At 41.5% G+C, this 18,640-nt stretch overlaps 2 protein-coding genes across 4 annotated transcripts in view; both read right to left on the reverse strand.

The window, feature by feature from the left end:
- Positions 1-1,422: 1,422 nt before the first annotated feature.
- Positions 1,423-8,574, reverse strand: LOC133456861 (tumor necrosis factor receptor superfamily member 6B-like). Its single transcript, XM_061735529.1, has 12 exons — positions 8,508-8,574; positions 8,190-8,315; positions 7,938-8,093; positions 7,369-7,493; positions 6,873-6,966; positions 6,462-6,587; positions 6,162-6,314; positions 5,677-5,764; positions 5,424-5,593; positions 5,301-5,332; positions 5,077-5,194; positions 1,423-4,958 (listed from the first exon to the last, which is right to left on the reverse strand). The coding sequence occupies exons 1-12, from the start codon at positions 8,518-8,520 to the stop codon at positions 4,813-4,815; spliced, it is 1,347 nt and encodes a 448-aa protein (XP_061591513.1). The 5' UTR covers positions 8,521-8,574; the 3' UTR covers positions 1,423-4,812.
- Positions 8,575-15,674: 7,100 nt separating this feature from the next.
- Positions 15,675-18,640, reverse strand: part of LOC133456862 (acetyl-coenzyme A synthetase, cytoplasmic-like) — a 36,933-nt gene continuing 33,967 nt past the window's right edge. For 2 of the 3 annotated variants that reach the window (XM_061735531.1, XM_061735530.1), the window contains 2 exons: positions 18,550-18,624; positions 15,675-18,268 (listed from right to left, as the gene is read on the reverse strand). In XM_061735531.1, coding sequence (XP_061591515.1) covers positions 18,141-18,268; positions 18,550-18,624 — 203 coding nt within the window. In that variant the 3' untranslated portion in view covers positions 15,675-18,140. The remainder of the gene's footprint in view (positions 18,269-18,549; positions 18,625-18,640) is intronic. The other variant, XR_009783823.1, reaches the window with a different exon arrangement.

The following is an 18,640-nucleotide window of genomic DNA, read 5'->3' on the forward strand; positions in this document are numbered from 1 at the left end:
AAGACAGCAGCTCAGTGCCAACAAAACAAACAAACAGATAAAAAGGAACCACTCAACATACTGCCAAACACTCAATTCAATTCAATTCAATTCAATTCAATTCAATTTTATTTATATAGCGTCTAATACAACAGATGTTGTCTCTAGACGCTTTCCAGAGACCCAGAACATAAACCCCTGAGCACATATTACATAAACAATGGCAGGTAAAAACTCCCATAGTGGGAGAAAAACCTTAAGCCAAACAGTGGCAAGGAAAACTCCCCTTTAGGAGGGAAAAAACCTTGAGCAGGACCTGGATCATAAGGGGGGACCCTCCTGCCGAAGACCAGACTGGGGGAGTCGGGGACGTCAGCAGCACACAGCAGTCATGTGGAAGCAGCAGCGGGATGACGGGGTGGGGGGTAGGGGACCGGGACCGCAGGCCAGCACGCAGCTCCCGAAGCTCCAGCCTGCAAACATGCACAAAATAGAAAAAAGGGGGGCCGGCACAAGAAACTACAGGAGCGATGGCCTAAAACGATAGCATGAGGTACTCATAATAAATAAAAATGGAAATGGAGAAGAGAGGAAGGGAAAAGGAGAGGAGAAGAAGGGTGAGAGGCACCGCCCAGCGGATCATGTCGGTGCCCCCCTGCAGCATAAGCCTATAGCAGCATATCTACTGCAAAGCTATATTTGAGACTAACTATTATAGTCTTGTTCTATAGCTGCAACTATGACTACTGACTCTAACAGACTAGATCTATCACTCATGACAGGACATCACTTCTCAAAACCACAAACCTAAAAATAGAATAATTCTTCAGTTGACATTCTTCAGTGTTTCTCCCGCAGGCGTTGACGGTCGGGGTGGCCCCGTCTCTCCGGGCGGGCTGGCCTCTTGCCGGGGTGGGGGTTGTGGGCCTGGGGGGTGTGGACCTCTTGGCCGCATGATCGGTCCATGCCGGGTGGCTGGTGCTCGGCTGGGTCCTGGTCCATCCCCGTGGGTTTCCTGACTGCCTCCTCCCGTGGTCATGGGGGCTCCACCCGGGGCTTCTAGTGGGGGGCTTGCTGGCTCGGGGGTTCCTCCTGTCCCTCTTCTGGTCTGCTGGTGGTCTGGGTTCAGGTTTCTGGTTGTGCCCCCCCTCCACTCTTGGTGCAGTTCTTATTTAGTTTTACTCCCCCCCGTACTTATCCCCCTCATCCATCCATCCATCCATTTCTATACCCGCTTTGTCCTTTGCAGGGTGACGGGGGTCTGCTGGAGCCTATTCCAGCTCACTACAGGCAAGAGACAGGGGTTACACCCTGGACAGGTCGCCAGTCCATCACAGCGCATATACAGACTAACAACCAGACAACCAGTCAAACCAGGAACCTTCTTGCTGTGAGGCAACAGTGCTAACCACTAAGCCACCGTGCTGCCCCATAATGTATCAAATAAATATAGAAAATCCTTAATAATATAGTTTATTAAACAAAAAAGGTTTGAACAGCAAAATAAAAATATAGAATAAAATTATACAAAATAAAAAGGCCAGTCTGTTTGCTCTTACAGTCCAACAAAAATCTTTCCTGTACAAAATTACAAAAGATTAAAAAATCCCCCTCATAAAAAAAAAAAGAAAAGGTGAAAGTAACAGCTTGTCAACACTAATAACAAAACTGAAACCTGGACAACTCATTTATCACACTTGAACTCTGTTCTCTGTACTCTGTACTTGTATGTGTTTCAATCACTCTGTCTGCTCTGGTAGCACTCTGTGTCCCCAACAACCACAAGTCATGTGATGGGATTGCTTCTGCATGAAGTCAAAGTAGAAAACATGTTATTACAGCCGTCTGAAAAAGGAAGTACGGCCTCTGTAAGACACAAAAAGCGTAAGGGGGAAGCAGAACATATCTTTCTGATTGGGAAATGATCACTCCTCATTCCTTGTACGACTCTTGGGCAACACATTGAACCCACAATACCCTCCATATGTTATTGGGTGTATATTCAGAAATAAAGGGCTATGCACTATGCTCTATAAACTGTCCTTACATTATATAATAAGGAGCTCAGAGCTCTACACGTAGGCGTGGCCAGTGCTGAGATACGCTTCATAGGTGTGTTTAAGTACCGACATTTTATTAGGTCCTAAAACTGATGGTTCAAGGTTCAAGGTTCAAGGTGTTTATTTGTCACACAGAATGTACAAGTACATGCATTGTGAAAAGCTTATGCTGGGTCGTGCTCCACAATACATAGTTAAAACAGTAATAATAAAATGCTAGTCTAAGAGAAAAAACGTTTAAAAGAACTAAAATCGTTTAAAACGATGCATGGAGATATTGTGGAGAAAAGAAGATTGTAAAGAAATTGAAGAACAAATAAAACTGAGATAATGTTGCACCAGCAACCAGGAGACCAGAGTCCTCACTAAGACCAGAGTCCTCACTAAGACCAGAGTCCTCACTAGGACCAGAGTCCTCACTAAGACCTGAGTCCTCACTAAGACCAGGAGACCTGAGTCCTCACTAAGACCAGAGTCCTCACCAAGACCTGAGTCCTCACTAAGACCAGAGTCCTCACCAAGACCTGAGTCCTCACTAAGACCAGAGTCCTCACTAGGACCAGAGTCCTCACTAAGACCTGAGTCCTCACTAAGACCAGGAGACCTGAGTCCTCACTAAGACCAGAGTCCTCACCAAGACCTGAGTCCTCACTAAGACCAGAGTCCTCACCAAGACCTGAGTCCTCACTAAGACCAGAGTCCTCACTAAGACCTGAGTCCTCACTAAGACCAGAGTCCTCACTAAGACCAGAGTCCTCACTAAGACCTGAGTCCTCACTAAGACCAGAGTCCTCACTAAGACCAGAGTCCTCACTAAGACCTGAGTCCTCACTAAGACCAGGAGACCTGAGTCCTCACTAGGACCAGAGTCCTCACTAAGACCTGAGTCCTCACTAAGACCAGGAGACCTGAGTCCTCACTAAGACCAGGAGACCTGAGTCCTCACTAGGACCAGGAGACCTGAGTCCTCACTAAGACCTGAGTCCTCACTAGGACCAGGAGACCAGAGTCCTCACTAAGACCTGAGTCCTCACTAGGACCAGGAGACCTGAGTCCTCACTAAGACCAGAGTCCTCACTAAGACCTGAGTCCTCACTAAGACCAGGAGACCTGAGTCCTCACTAAGACCTGAGTCCTCACTAAGACCTGAGTCCTCACTAAGACCTGAGTCCTCACTAAGACCTGAGTCCTCACTAAGACCTGAGTCCTCACTAAGACCTGAGTCCTCACTAAGACCTGAGTCCTCACTAAGACCAAGAGAGTGGACAATACAACTCCAGTTCTTAGATCTTTACTGGTTTTCCTGTCAGATGTTACAGATGTTAAGTCCAGATGTTGGTTTAGAAATCTCGGTCTCGGTCCATAATAGATCTCTGATCTCCTGGTCCATCATGAACCAACCAGAACCCTCAGGCCGTCAGGGTCACGCCTACTTTCTGTATCCAGACTTAAAACCAAACACGGTGATGCAGCGCTCAGCTTTTATGCTCCTCACCTGTGGAAAAAACTCCCAGAATGCATCAGGGCTGCTTCAAGTCAAGGTTGAAAACATTTTTATTTACTGCTGCATTTCAGTAATCTCCCACAATGCACTGCAAACTTTATTTTATTGCATCTCATTTGTTAAATCATTTTTAAGTGATGTCTGATGAAGTCTTATTATTTGTTTAAACTTTAAATCATGCTTTTTATGTATGTTTTAATATCTTTGTAAAGCACTGTGAATCACCTTGTTGTTGAATTAAGCTATATGAATAAACTTGCCTTGCCTGGCCTTACTGCAGTGAATGAGTTAGGAAAATAAATGTACAAATAAAACAAACTGATAGAAAACACAAGCTTATTTACAACTATAAAAAAACCTTTACAAGATATCAAACACTTTTACAAACTCCAAAGTACATGAAAACATATGGTGAAGTGAGTCTCACCGCCATCAGGCTGAAGGCGTGGTACATTGAACATGTCTGCAGGTCATCACAGGACCCCACAGAAACAATGATGCTCACTCTGACAGTTAACTTAGACTCCCGTCTCCAGAACCTGCTGGTTGCTGGTCTGTAAGCTGGAGTATCTGAAGAAACCACGTGAAGAACCTTCTAACTCCATACATAGACAGTTCCAGCCAGGATTTGAACCTGAAACCTTCCCTCTGTGAGGCAACAGCGTTCTCTTCTTCATCAAGCAGCTGTCAGCTGTCTGGATCAGGATTTCTGGTTCAGAAAATATGTCCTTCCTGTCTGATGATATCAGCAGGTATTCCAGTAATGATGCATTGATGGTTTCAGTCTCTCCCATGTCAGGTTAGTTTCTGTCTTCAACGTCAACAACGTCCAGATAAAAAGTCTCATGCAGCACGACGCCGTCAGCAGGGAGTTTAATGATCATTTCTGCTGCAAGTTAAAGATTCCAGTCTGTATTTTTAAGATCAAACTTTACTGATTCCTCAGCAGATGTTTCCCCTGATGTCACTTCCTTCACTAATTTAATCTGTGCACAGTGAGATCAGATGGATGGTACGTGTTGAGGTGAAGCAGCTTATTGTGGGATTTCTGAACACTGTGAAGACAACGTGTCAGCTTCCAGCTGGACTTTAACTGGACTCTGAAGCACATTTACTCAACAGTAAACAGATGTGACATGCAGGAAGTAGTTTTACTGTGCAAGGTTTGAAACTTCCATGCATCCATTATCTATACCCGCTTTATCCTTTGCAGGGTCATGGGGGTCTGCTGGAGTCTATCCCAGCTATTTTCAGGCGAGAGGCAGGGGTTCACCTGGACAGTTCACCAGTCCATCGCCGGGCCACATATTCAGACAAACAACCAGACACACTCACACCTACGGGCAATTTAGAATCATCAATTCTAGCATGCATGTTTTTGGACCCTGGGAGGAAACCGGAAACCAGGTTTGAACCTGCAGACAAAAATACATTTAAATCATGAACTTGTACATATGTACAGACATCTGGGAAATTATCTCACTAATCAGTTAAACATTAAATCCATCAATGAACAAAATAACTGAACTTTACCTTCTTCTGTTAAAATCTGCAATTCTCTGTTTCCTCCATTTCCATCCTCTTCTCCCATGCTTCGATTTATATTGTTGTGTTGTGTTATTGTTATATTGTTGTGTCCATTCTGTTTGATCTTTTTGTTGAAAAAAAATAAATATCAAGATGGTTTTCAAATGTGACTGTTATATTAAAAATGTTTACAAAATAAAAAAACAGCTTAACAAACCAAAAACAAATACCTTTCCAACTTTTCCAACAAATCCTTGTACGTCTGTAAGAGGTAAAAGAACAAATCACATTCAGCACAATTATGACCAGACATAAAAACTTTATCTACAAAATAAAACATGCGTTGTCCTCACATTTTATTAACTTCTTTCTGTAGATGATTAACGCCACGACAACCAGACATAAAAAAACAACAGGAACAACTGCTCCTGCCAGGATTGGAGTTGTGAACGATTGTTCTCCACATTCTGCATCAGTTGAAGCTGTTCCTGCTTTTATCACCTGAAGGTGGTTTGTTTCACATCTGGAGAGACAGAGGAACATTGTTACAGGAAAATACAACACAGTTTTAGGAAGTTAGACATGTTTTAATGAAGAGACACTTACTGTGTGTGCGGCTGACAAGACGTCAACGTTCCATTTGAAAATGTTCCACTGCTGCAGTCGGAGCACTCGGTGTCTGAGGAGGCGTTTCCTGCACAAACAAACAACCTCATGGACCTGATTCTACATGCATTAACAATATAAGGGAAACTATATATCGTGTGATATGCATTCATGTTTCTTCACAGGACACTCAGAGGGAAATAAAAAGTCTGATCTCCATCAGGGAGCAGAGTCTGTCCTCCTCTAATTTAAGTCACTTGTGAACGACAACCCCCAAGATGCCCTATACGTGGCCTGTTCACCATGCAGTCAGGGCCCAGTATGGTCACACCGTATTGGTGCAGAAAACCGCCCCTTTTCTGCCTTGTGGTCGTTCACCAACACAGGCTGGCCATGGTGTGTGAGAGTAATTTAGTAATGGGAAAACTGTACAAGAAGCAGGACCCTGAACTTCATGAACTTTATTCCGATCCAAGTAAACCAACCTCTCTCTCTGATGTATTGTCCCGGTTCACAGCTCCCGTGTTTATGCGCTGCTGTGCAGCCTCGACGTGTGCTGATACAGAAGAATCCCTCCATCGGTTCACACACGGTATCTGATGCTGGTGTACACGGCCACTTTACTTTCAGACCAGAACCTGGACACATGAGGTTATACGTTTAAAGAACTTACACCAATTTAATAGCCTGTGTTTGATATAAAATTGCTTTAACATGTTGTGCAGTGGATGGTTCACATCACTGTGACTTAAAAATGTTTCTATTAAAAAGTAAAAGATATTCACCTAAATCACAGTTAGTACATTGATGACATTTTTTAAGTCCATTAGGTCTGTCCATGAAAGTCCCATCTTCACAGCGGAGACATGATCTGGTTATGGACTCTGTACAGTCGGTTTGAACTCGTCTTCCTGATGAAAATCAGACAATTACAGATCATTATTAAATTAATTATTATAAGAATAAGATGACTTATTATCTTTTGAGTAAATGTGTAATAATAAAAAGTGCCAGTGCTGTGAATGCCAAGCAAAGTTACCGGTCCTGTTATTACTGTATTACTATTACTTTTTTCCCAATTTATTCCTGTTGCAGCAGCACTTCTAGATGTATAAATAAGCAGCAGAGGCAAAAAGGGCAGGAGCATAACAGATGCAAAAATACCAGATATGAAGATCAAACAGACTGCATCTTACCAGTATGACAATTACGACAGCATTTGTTCCCAGTCTGATATTCAGTCAGATGACACCTGAGAGTTTGAACACTGAAGACTGTGGTCACAATTATCTGTGAAAAGTTGGAGAAGGTTTTTCATCACAATGAGGCTTCAGCCATATCAAAAACAGATTCATCATATTTAATGTGCTTCTGAATCAATCTGTCTATGTTTTACTGAACCTAAAGCAGGATAAGAAAAGGTAAATGATGAAATATTTCAGTCAAATTCAAACTTCCTGGAAAAACTTTAAACTTGTCAAAGCAGGAAAACTACAGGATGAATTATAGAAGTTATTTATGGCTCAGATCCTTTAGTGCACCAATAAAAGTGTAACTACAGTTTAACTACAGCGTAACTGAAGAACAGCAGGCCTTCCTGAGTGATTCCATCACTGACAAACTTGAGTTTCCTGCTGTGACATGTTCAGGTGTCTGCTGGGAAAAAGGTTTAAAAAATACAAATAATTTTACCAGCATGGTTATAGCCGTCAAATGTTTTCCTCTTAAAGTCATTTTATGAAGAACGTAACAAGTCTTCTTGAGCTGAAGAAACCATCTCACTGAGATTTTGAACTTCAAACACACCAATCCAGCATCTGAAACAAAAACAAGTAAGAACTGAGTTAACTGTAGTTCTGCTTACAGTCAATAATTCATGGAACCGAGTCGCCTCAAACCACTGAGATGTTGGGATCAGTAACATCTAGTTAAACATGTCTGACGGGTTTCATTTAGTTTCAGCTTCAACATTTTTCATAGTCTTGCTGAAGTTCAAATGAAGTAAAAGATAAAATTGTAGTACGACACAAACAGCTGCTAAAGTCGCTGGAACACACACACACACACACACACATATATATATATACATATATATATATATATATATATATATATATATATATATATATATATATATATATACACACACACGCACACACACGCACACACGCACACGCGCGCACACACACACACACACACACACACACACACACACACACACACGCACTTCATGAACTTTATTCCGATCCGAGTAAACCAACCTCTCTCTCTGATGTATTGTCCCGGTTCACAGCTCCTGTGTTTCTGAGCTGCTGTGCAGCCTGGACTTCCAGGGTCGATACAGAAGAATCCCTCCACCGGTTCACACACGGTATCTGATGTTGGTGTACACGGCAACCTTATTTTCAGACCAGAACCTGGACACACGCACACAAAAAAAGACATCTTATGGTCTTCCATTACATGCTCATGGTGGTAGAAGGGTTTCTTTCAAAAGTAAAAAAGATATCCACCAGAATCACAGTTAGAACATTGATGACATTGTTTCAGTCCATTAAGTTTGTCCATGAAAGTCGCATCTTCACAGGGGAGACATGATGTACTTCTGAACTCTGTGCAGTGGGTTTTAACTCGACTTCCTATTGAAAAGCAAATAATAATCTCCGTTCAACTAAAACAGTGAAGCAGAAATATGTAAAACAGTGGGAACCATGGTATTAATCATTCCAGTTATCTTATTCCTGCTGTGGAGGAAAAAAAGGCAGCAGTAGCCAAAAGAGCAGGAATATAACAGAGTTCCAGATGTGAATAGCAAACAGACTGCATCTTACCAGCAGGACACATTGGACAGCATTCATTCCCAGTCTGATATTCTGTCCGATGACATGTGAGACTCTCATCAGAATTATCTGTGAAAAGTTGGAGGGGGAAGGTTTTTCATCACAATGAGACTTCAGCTGTATCAAAAACAGATCTATCATCCAGTTAAATGTTCTTCTGTATCAATACATTTGCTTTGTGAAAATTGAACCTCAAACAGGATCAGAAAAGGTCAATGATGAAATATTTCTGTCAAATTCAAATTTCCTGGAAAAACTTCTAAACTTGTCAAAGCAGGAAAACTACAGGATGAATTATAGATGTTATTTATGGCTCAGATCCTTTAGTGTGTCTATAAGAGTGTCGGTCCTTTTAACAGTCTGAGCTCCGTGTGTGTGTGAGCGTGCATGGTGGAAGGAGGTCGACCAGGAGGGTTTGATCAGTTAAACTAGTCAGACTCAGATGAACAGGATCAGGACAGTAAATAAAAGCGCTGCAGCTCCTGCAGCAGGAAGGTCTTTGTCTCCAGCTGCTGCCTCGCTCTGTGAGCGCGTTTATCTACGAGCTGGAAAATGTAAAGTAAATACAGGCCAACATACTTCAGACACGTCAAACTGGAAATAAAATATTTAAACTGACGCAGAAAGGTCAGTTCAGCTCCCTGAGGAAGGGAGAGGTCGACAAAGTTGTTCAATTTGAAACAAAGATGTTAAAGAAGATAGATATCAATAAACAAAAATACAACAGCTAGAGTATATAAACAGTAAATAACTGCAGAACAGATAAACGGAATCGGACATCAAATGTGTATTTCTATAAAACGATTGAAATGTTTACATCAGTATTCACATAATCTATAAACATTAAGAAGAAATGATCTTATGTTAAGTACACTTACCGTCAGTTATGTAAAACTCTGCATATTTATTCACAAAGTGCCGTCGAAAGCTCAACTTTCTGGAGGAACTGTCCCGAAATGAAAGCTGAACATGTCCCTCTTTTGCGGGAGAGTGACCAATAAGACCTGGAAAAGTCGTTTTATTTTACTTTTTTCTTTCTTTTTTTCAAAAAAGTCGTCAGTGAGGTCTGAGAACTGGAGTCACAGACAGACAGACTACTGTGCACTGACCTTTGAGCTGGGAGCAGCTCTATGGGAGTTACCAACCTATCAGCCAATCAGAAAAGAGAATTCTTAGAAGAATTCTTTGTAGATACACTTCAGGTGGAGCTTTGACCGGATTTTTACGCGCACACACACACACACACACACACACACACTTAGCCACACACACACACACACACTTAGCCACACACACACACACTTAGCCACACACACACACACACACACACACACACACACACACACACACACACACACACACACACACACACACACACACACACACACACACACACACACACACTTAGCCACACACACACACAGCCACACAGACATGTACATACACACGCACGTATACACATACACACACACACATAGTCATATACATACACGCATACACACACATAGACATACACACACACACACACACACACACACACACACACACACACACACACACACACACACACACACACACACACACACACACACACACACACACACACACACACACACACACACAGACACACACACAGACATACACACTGGCTTGTTCACCTGCATGCTTGCTCTGTAGTTTTTGGGGTTAGTTAGCGGTAGCTTAGCTCAGACTGTGTTCGGATCTCGAGATTTGGGTTGATTGCTGCTCGTGTTTTGGTTGGCTCCATGTCGGTTTTGTGTTTCTTGTGTTTTTGTGGTTTTTGTTTCAGATTACCAGTGCCCGACGTGTGCCTCCGTCTGTTCCTGCTTCCTGGATTGGCAGTGGATGTCACCCCCCTCACCTCCCAAAAAGAAGAAAAAAAAAAAAAACTCACTGGGTTTGTATGTGTATATGTATGTGTATGCGTATGTATGCGTATATATATGTATATATACTAAATATAGTAATAATGCACATATGCCTTAGGTTTTTACTGGCATGGTATCAATCATATGTGTGCAGACAAGGTAAAAAAAAAAAAAAAGAAAAGAGAATTCTTTGTAGCCAGGTGTGGTCTGAATTTCAGCCTCAAGGCTTCATCTCCTGTAAAAAAAACATATTACAAATTATTTTAGCAGGAGAAGCAAGCAGAAGAAGGGGATAGAAATGAAGAAGAGGGAATAGAGGAGAATTCAGGAGGTTCAGATGTGGGGATCAGAGCAGCAACAAAGTGAGGAAGAAGACGAACAAGAAGACATCAGTGGGAGGGATGAAGAGAAGAAGGTTTCAGCAACTACACTGCTTCCTTTCAACAAGTGGAGGGAGTCATGAACAGCAGTATTCATTTACACTAAAAACGTGTCTAGCGCTGTAGGAAGGCTAAATAAGCTGTACTGATTGTTGTGACTTGAATTGATTTGACCCAAACAAAGCGCTGATTGACCTTAAACAGATGACGCGTCTCCTTGGGCAGCATGTCAGTTGTTTGAATGAATGTCCATTAACATCCTTTGTGATGCTCAAAAAAGGGGTATTTATTGGTATACACACAAGCTCCTTTGTCACCAACGAACTACATGCACTTATATTGCATAACTTGCATGAGATTAGTAAAAGTGCAAGACCAACAAAAGCTGTAACCATTCTAAACCAATGTGAAACGGTCAAAAAACAGCAGCACACACCTGCCCGTGATCAGCCTCACCTTTATAAACCTATTCCCTGGCTACATACACCACCTACAGTGAAAAAATGGCACTACAATTCACGCCCGGGGGGGACAAACGGGTCTGTTGTCCCGGGCCCAGGGTAGGGGGGGGGGGGGGGGGGGGGGCGGATGCGGGGGCAGAACTGAAAAAAAACAACAACAAAAAAAACATTTATTCTCATTAAATTATGGAATCATTTTTCAAAATGTCATGTTTCAAAATATGCCTATTTGTGGAAAAAAATATGTAGTATTTGAGTTACATAAAAGCTTGTTATTTGTTTTCTTCCTAATTGTACTTGTTGTCAAGAACCCCCAACACAAAAATGTTTTGGCCGCTGATCAAAATTTGATGTTATCATTTAATTCAACCATTAGAATGGTCAAAATGTCCGGTCAGCACAAGTCCGGTGCTTAGAAAAGAAGAGAAAAGAGAAGAAGAGAAGAAGAAAATATTGGCCTCAGAGATTCTCTACACCAATATTTTTAAAAGGGTGGTGACGGTGAAGCTGGAATTAATAAAGTCAGTGTAGAGCAAGGTAAGAAACAGCGCAGCCAACGTTTACCAACCTTGTAACTTAACCTAACTGGCTAGCTCTAATGTCAATGTCCATTAGCTTGTATAAAAAACCTGAAAAGCAGAGGTAGAGGAGAGGAAGAGGGAGAAGGAGAGATCTGGGCGCAGGGGGGCCCATCTTAGATTATTTTGTCCGGGGCCCCGGCAAGACTGTCAGCTGGCCTGCTACAATTTACACACCCCTGTCATTCAATGGGAAGCACAACAATATAAATTGGCTCTAACACTGATACAAATAGATAATGTAAGGGAACAAGCTGAATATACCTTAAAGCTGCATAAATATATCACAGACGTCTTTCATAGTCATCTGTGGTAAAGTGAAGCATCTTGCTCTGATTAATTAATGCAGCTTCTCCACTGTCTGGTGCTTGTCTCTGGATGTGGAAGAACCAAACACAGCCCCACCAGCCTGGCTCCTCCTCCTCATGCTGGTCCCACACTGCTGTAGGATTGATCCATTCTTCAACCAGCGTTGTTCCAAGTCAGCCGACGTGGTTGTGTTGGTCCCTCTGGCACGAACAGCTAATCCCACAAGTGTTCAATGGGGTGGAGGTCAGAACTGCTGGCAGGTCTCCATCCTCTCCTCTCCCAGATTCTGGAGGTGGTCTCCGATGAACTCGCTCTGTGGGGGGAGTGTTGTCATCTTCACCATCACACTGCCTCCACCAAAATAGGTTACTCTATCGGTGCAGCAATGAGCATGGTGTTCTCCAATGAGCATGGTGTTCTCCACGTCTGGTCCACACTTTGACCCCATGATCCAACGGCTGTAGGCAGAATCTGGACTCATCGCTGAACGTTCCTGCACATGATCAGGTTCCAGTGCACGTGTTGCAGACACCAGCACATGCGTCAGTAGTAACAGCAAAATAAAACCATTTGGCATTGGCAGAGAAGATTTTGACATTTTTTTCATGGGCACAACCCTCACACTCATACCACATAAGGAGAGCACAGATACAGACATAGACTTTGTTTTGTACAGTCTATGGCTTAAAGAAATTAATATTCATATCCGTACGTATTATTTAAAGGTATTTCCATAGTCCACTAGTGTCCACTGCTGTACAATGGAAATACCTTTAGACAAGGTCTACTGACCATTTTGAACACCTTTTGCTGAATGTAAGTGTACTGAAAGTGGACAACACCTGTCGACTGTCAACACTCATTGTTTGAGATTGTCCAAAGACATAACCACCATCAAATGTCTCAATGGTCAGAGTGGACAACCTTCGTCCAGAAAAGCACATACAGAAGTTATTTTTAGCAGTATGACTGGGGTTTACGGCTGAGCCCAGTTATTATTACATTTTGTTCTTCATATCTGCTCTCCAGGTAAACCAGACCCAGAGCCATGTGTAGAGGACTTCAGTGTTTTCCTTGGAACCAGTCAGATTTTCTTTTGTTGGGTCAGCTGTTATTTTAGATCTTAAATACTTTGTAGAGATCCGTGCCCACTCTCAATAACAGATCAGCACACCGTTCTGACGTCCCTGTTGGATGCTTTGTTGCAGATGAAGGCGCAGTCTATATATCAATAATCTGGGTTCGCTTAAGTTTTTGGTTTTTATTTAAATTTTTATACCAAGTAGCAGAGTCTTGGGGAGACCACTTCACCTGGTGGTGTCAGACAAAGACATTCCAACAGGTACAGGACTGTCTCAGAAAATTAGAATATTGTGATAAAGTTCTTTATTTTCTGTAATGCGATTAAAAAAACAAAAATGTCATACATTCTGGATTCATTACAAATGAACTGAAATATTGCAAGCCTTTTATTATTTTAATATTGCTGATTATGGTTTACAGTTTAAGATTAAGATTCCCAGAATATTCTAATTTTTTTAGATAGGATATTTGAGTTTTCTTAAACTGTAAGCCATGATCGGCAATATTAAAATAATAAAAGGCTTGCAATATTTCAGTTGATTTGTAATGAATCCAGAATGTATGACATTTTTGCATTACAGAAAATAAAGGACTTTATCACAATATTCTAATTTTCTGAGACAGTCCTGTATATGCATATGTTCTTACAGTGCAAACATCATTTTATTGACCCCTTCCAACCATTCAGTAACAGGACATGCAGCATATGCACACATTATCTCATCATCATCATCATCATCATCATCATCCACAGATCAATAGCATGTATCAGCCATGATGCAGTGGTGAACAACTACATGGATCTTTCCCCTCTTCTTCCTGGCAGGGCAGCAGTGACACCTACTCTTCCAGCAGGTGGTGCTGCAGCACCAGGATGGAGCTCTAGTCCAGCTTGTTTATTTAACCTAAAGATTGAACACCAATTGTTTAGATCTGTATGATTTCAGGACAAGTGAAGAAAATCCAACATGAATAATTATATACCACAAAAACATGATGCATATGCAGCCCCCACCACCCCCCTTTAAAAAAAAAAGTCAAATAAAACTAGTTTCTATCTTGATATGAGTTTAAGAAAGTTTGATTGATTCATCCTGTCATAAATAATGTAATTTAACGGTTTAACCGATTGCACAAAAAAGAGAAAACTTCATGAATATTCTTTGAAGGTGCTTAAAGTGATTTAATTTACCTTCTTATACATTTTTTGTAATTTTAATCAAAAGAAACTTTAACAATTACGTCATATTTTTCTCTCTCCCTAAAGGGCCCTGATTATGTGTTTAAAAAACATAACTCCTATTTCTCAGCCTGTCTATAAAGTGTCTCTGAAGCAGAAGCTCATTAAAGCTCAAATAACTAAACTAAACTTAATTTTTATTGATGCATTTTCATCTTTTAGCATCTTCTTTGCTCATCTATGTTAAACGTACATTGGTAACTCAGGTGAATCTTTTTTCAACATGGAAAATTGAGACAGAAAATAGCCGGCCTGTTTCTGCTCTTACCAAAGCAGGTTTTAAATGCATCATGTCTTTTCTTAAATGTATTGTTCCTTTTGTTTTTTCTGAGGTTTTAAGGACATACATTTGTTCCAGTTCACTTCAAGACTTTCCTTTTTTAGCTTATAACTGAATTAAATTTATTTTATTAGTGTGGTTTAATTTGTATTCTAATTATTATTTTAAATACTTATTTTTCAATTATTTTCTGTACTTATCCTTTTATATTAAGATATCGTTCCTCACTTCAGCATCAACAAAATGACCAGATGTGTTTTTAACCACAAGTGTGTGTTTTTCTGTTAAATGTTGATTTTATTATGTAAAGCACTTTGGGTTACTCGTGTATGAAAAGTGCTGTATAAATAAAGTTCGATTTTTTCTGTTTATACATTTATTGCCGTTTTCACATTTATCCAGCACTCTGGAAGCTCCAACAGACAACATATTTGTCCAAAGCGCACCAGCAAGGATTTTTATTGCAACTATAAACTAGATCTGACATGTTCTACACATAACCCCAACTGTGTGTAGTTGTGTCTGTTATTTAGCAAACTGTTTCCAGACACTTGTGCTGGACACTGGTCTTTCTCTCCCGTTCCTGACGCCAGCTCCTGCATCAGGGAGCTGTGTTTTTTTGGCACTAGCTGGAGGATCTTTGGCCGGTTGTGATGCACAAATCTGAGACACACATCTACGTCACGTGTTCCTCGTGTGTACAGGTATGACCTCATCACACCACAACACTCACGTCACTGCCTCTGCTCCGATTCCAGCAAACTCCAAATATAATTAAAAAAAATAAAATAAAAAAATAAAGATTCACTTCATAGGAGTTTAGAAATCCCGCTGAGCTCATGTAAACTTTTGGAGTCTGTGTTGTAAAATCTGCTGTTGAAATATGACCCAATATTTATACTGAGGAAAACCAACAGTAACAGTTTCAAATGCATTTAATCACTTTTATTTAATGAAACCCAAGTTGCTGCTTTGATGTTAAAAAAATAGAGTGAATAACGGTTTTCCAAGTTAGTTTTAAAGTGAACACATGAAGACATAACCCTGAAGGTCAGGGTGCAGGATTCCTGCAGGAATTCCTGCAGGATTCCTGCAGGCCGGCGGCCTCAGTGTCAGTCGGGTGAATAAACAAACCCAATTATCCTAAAATCAGTGCTCCATATGAATTACCCATACAATCAAAACACTTTCAAAAAGTTTGTTCATTATTAAGACAGCAGACTAATTTATTTATTCTCAAACATACAGCACAGATTTTTTTTTAAGTATGCATTTAAAAGTAGTCCAGTTTAAAATGGCTTTAACTAGTCATTCTGCAGTTTAGCTTTTAAATTACTGAGCCTCCTTTGAGAGCAACTGTATTTGTGAGGCAACACGAAGGACTTTATTTTCAGCAGGAATCAGCGTCCACAGGGCCGAAGACGGAGCGAGGAGGTCGGAAAACGTCGCCACAAAGGTGGTGCCAGTTCGAGTCTTCTGGAAAGTTTGTTGAGAGCGGAGATAACATCACGTATGAGACACGTTTCCATGGTTACAGTTAGCAGAAGACACAGCAGCTGGTAGTTCCCTTTGATTTAGTCATTTTTGAAGATACTTGGCGTCACCAGTTCTGGGGTTAAGAAGACGCAGCGGCCGCGTTTTCTCCTGCCGACCTTTGTTTGGGTTTCACCAAAAGACGTCTACTGCACATCAGCCTCCTCCTTGCGATGTCAAATAAAGGCCGGCAGAGGCCACAAAAACACACACAATGGGGTTACCTTTTAAAAATCTGTAATCAAGCCAGAATAAGTGGAAAGAAGCAACATGTGGTCAAAGAAAATTAAACGTTAAAAGTTAAGCTGCAGCGTTAGGAAATTAAACTGTTGGCCCCGCACTTGTACTAAGATCTGCCCTCATGAAAGCTGAGGCAAAGCCCAGGACAGAAGAACGACTGTACTTGTGGCTCGGCCTCGGGTCCAAAGTGTCTGAACGGTGGTTATATGGCGGCGTCTTCCTCAGAGAAAGATCTTAGATTTCACAACATTTACTTGTTTTCCTTCACATGACAGACAACACAGCTCAGCTGAAAGTAACATGTAATGTTGCAGAGCCTCTCCTTTAATGAAGTATGAAGTAAAACTTCCAGATAACACCAACCTCATCTTTGGGGGTGAGGTAGAACATTAAGTTTACAAGCTCTGCCAAACAGCAACATCAAAATCATAAATACAAAAATAACACCAGTCGAGATCATTGTAGTGCCTGTACGATGGTGCAGGTTAGATGAACACTTCCGATTATCATCCATCATGTTACTTCTGCCAACTTGAATACAGTTTTTCTTCATGTTCTCATAATTTTCCCCATATTTAGGTAGTTACAGCCAGTCCAGGTGAAAGTAACAAGTGTTGACTATAGTCACCTCTTTTAATGCAGACGACACTGCAAAGACATTCATAATCATGTCTGATTTAGTTTTCTTAAAACGTTACAATTTTTTAAAGTCGTTTTTTATTAATAAATGAGGCTTTTTTTATCCAGCATTAGCACCTGTAGAAGATTTAGAGCATTTGTGAGCAGAATCGACCGCTTCCTGTGCTTGAGGCAGAACAGCGTCAGACGTGAACAGATTCAGATAACGTTGACGCAACTGAAAGCCAAAAAAAAACAACAACATACAAACATGCAGATGCACAAATAGAAATGGCAAAACAAATCAATCATAAAATTACAGTCCAATTACAGTCCAAGAAAACAAAAAAAAGATTACTTAAAAAACGAAACAAATGAAAAGACGTTAGGCGCTCTCAGATTTAGCTCAACAGTGTATCTAACGGTGCGACGGCATGGATTCAGTCATGTATGGCTTCACGTTGGGTTTATACCAGTGTAGACTGAGATAAGTGATTAACAGGACCACTGATGGACACAGACACCAGTCACTCGGTACAACAGTGTACTAAAGCTATACTGTTACTCTGAAACACTGGTAGAAAGCCACATCAAGTGTTACCCGGTTCTGTCTTTCCACGCAGCTCGACTGCAGGACGGTCTTAACCAGAACCAACCTCTGGCTCCACTACTGCCTTTACCCACAACAGCAGCAAACTCCAGAGATCTTTTACCAGCCTGCAGTCAGATGTTCTTTTAAAAGCCAGAGCCATTTGTGTTTGTGGTTATTAGAAATCAGGTATTAGTACTGCGACGGAAGTGGGAAATATTAGCCAGTGACCAGTCGGATTGTTCATCCACCTGCTGCTGAGTTTCCTTACGTGTAAGAACAGTGGGTCGATTCAAGAAGTGCATCCTAACTGAGAGATAAAAGGCTTTTTGTTGGACACGGTCAAGTACTCCCCCTTTCTTGTTCCTGCTGGATCTGCGGCCGCGAGCATGCGGCAGCAGTCCCAGCCCTTTCCCGGGCGTCATCACACTGCAGAGCAGCAACGGTTCTGGTAGAGCTGATCGATGACGGAGGAGTCGGCCAGCGTGGAGACGTCACCCAGGTCCTTCTCGTTGCATGCAATTTTACGAAGAAGCCGTCGCATTATTTTTCCTGCAGAGACAACAGAAGGCAGCGATTCAAGCCCGAGGTTGATTTGTACTACAAGAAGTCTTCACAGCTCTCTTTCATCTAGAAAACAGTAACAGCTTCTTGAAACATGGAAATCAGGGATGGACAGGTGCGTCTGGTCAGCAAATGCATCATACACACATTCCTGAATTGATAAATCCTCAGCTCAGTTGAAGCAACACGATGGCGCAATCACATTAATCTCTTCAATTTTAACGTTTTTCCACTGCGAGTTGTAGTACGTAGGAAAAAGAGGACATTACCGGATCTGGTCTTGGGCAGTCCTGGTGCATTCTGGATGAAGTCCGGCGTTGCGATGGCGCCGATCTTGTCTCTCACTGCGATTGCACAACA

The sequence above is a fragment of the Cololabis saira genome, chromosome 12 (genome assembly GCF_033807715.1).
Source record: "Cololabis saira isolate AMF1-May2022 chromosome 12, fColSai1.1, whole genome shotgun sequence".
Taxonomy (NCBI): Eukaryota; Metazoa; Chordata; class Actinopteri; order Beloniformes; family Belonidae; genus Cololabis; species Cololabis saira.

Excerpts from the sequence above, each read along its gene's own strand:
- LOC133456861 (XM_061735529.1), bottom strand. Across the intron at positions 6,588-6,872 it reads CTGTCGTAATTGTCATACTG|GAAGACGAGTTCAAACCGAC; the intron begins GTAAGATGCAGT and ends GATTTTCATCAG. Across the intron at positions 5,765-6,161 it reads ACAATACATCAGAGAGAGAG|GAAACGCCTCCTCAGACACC; the intron begins GTTGGTTTACTT and ends TTGTTTGTGCAG.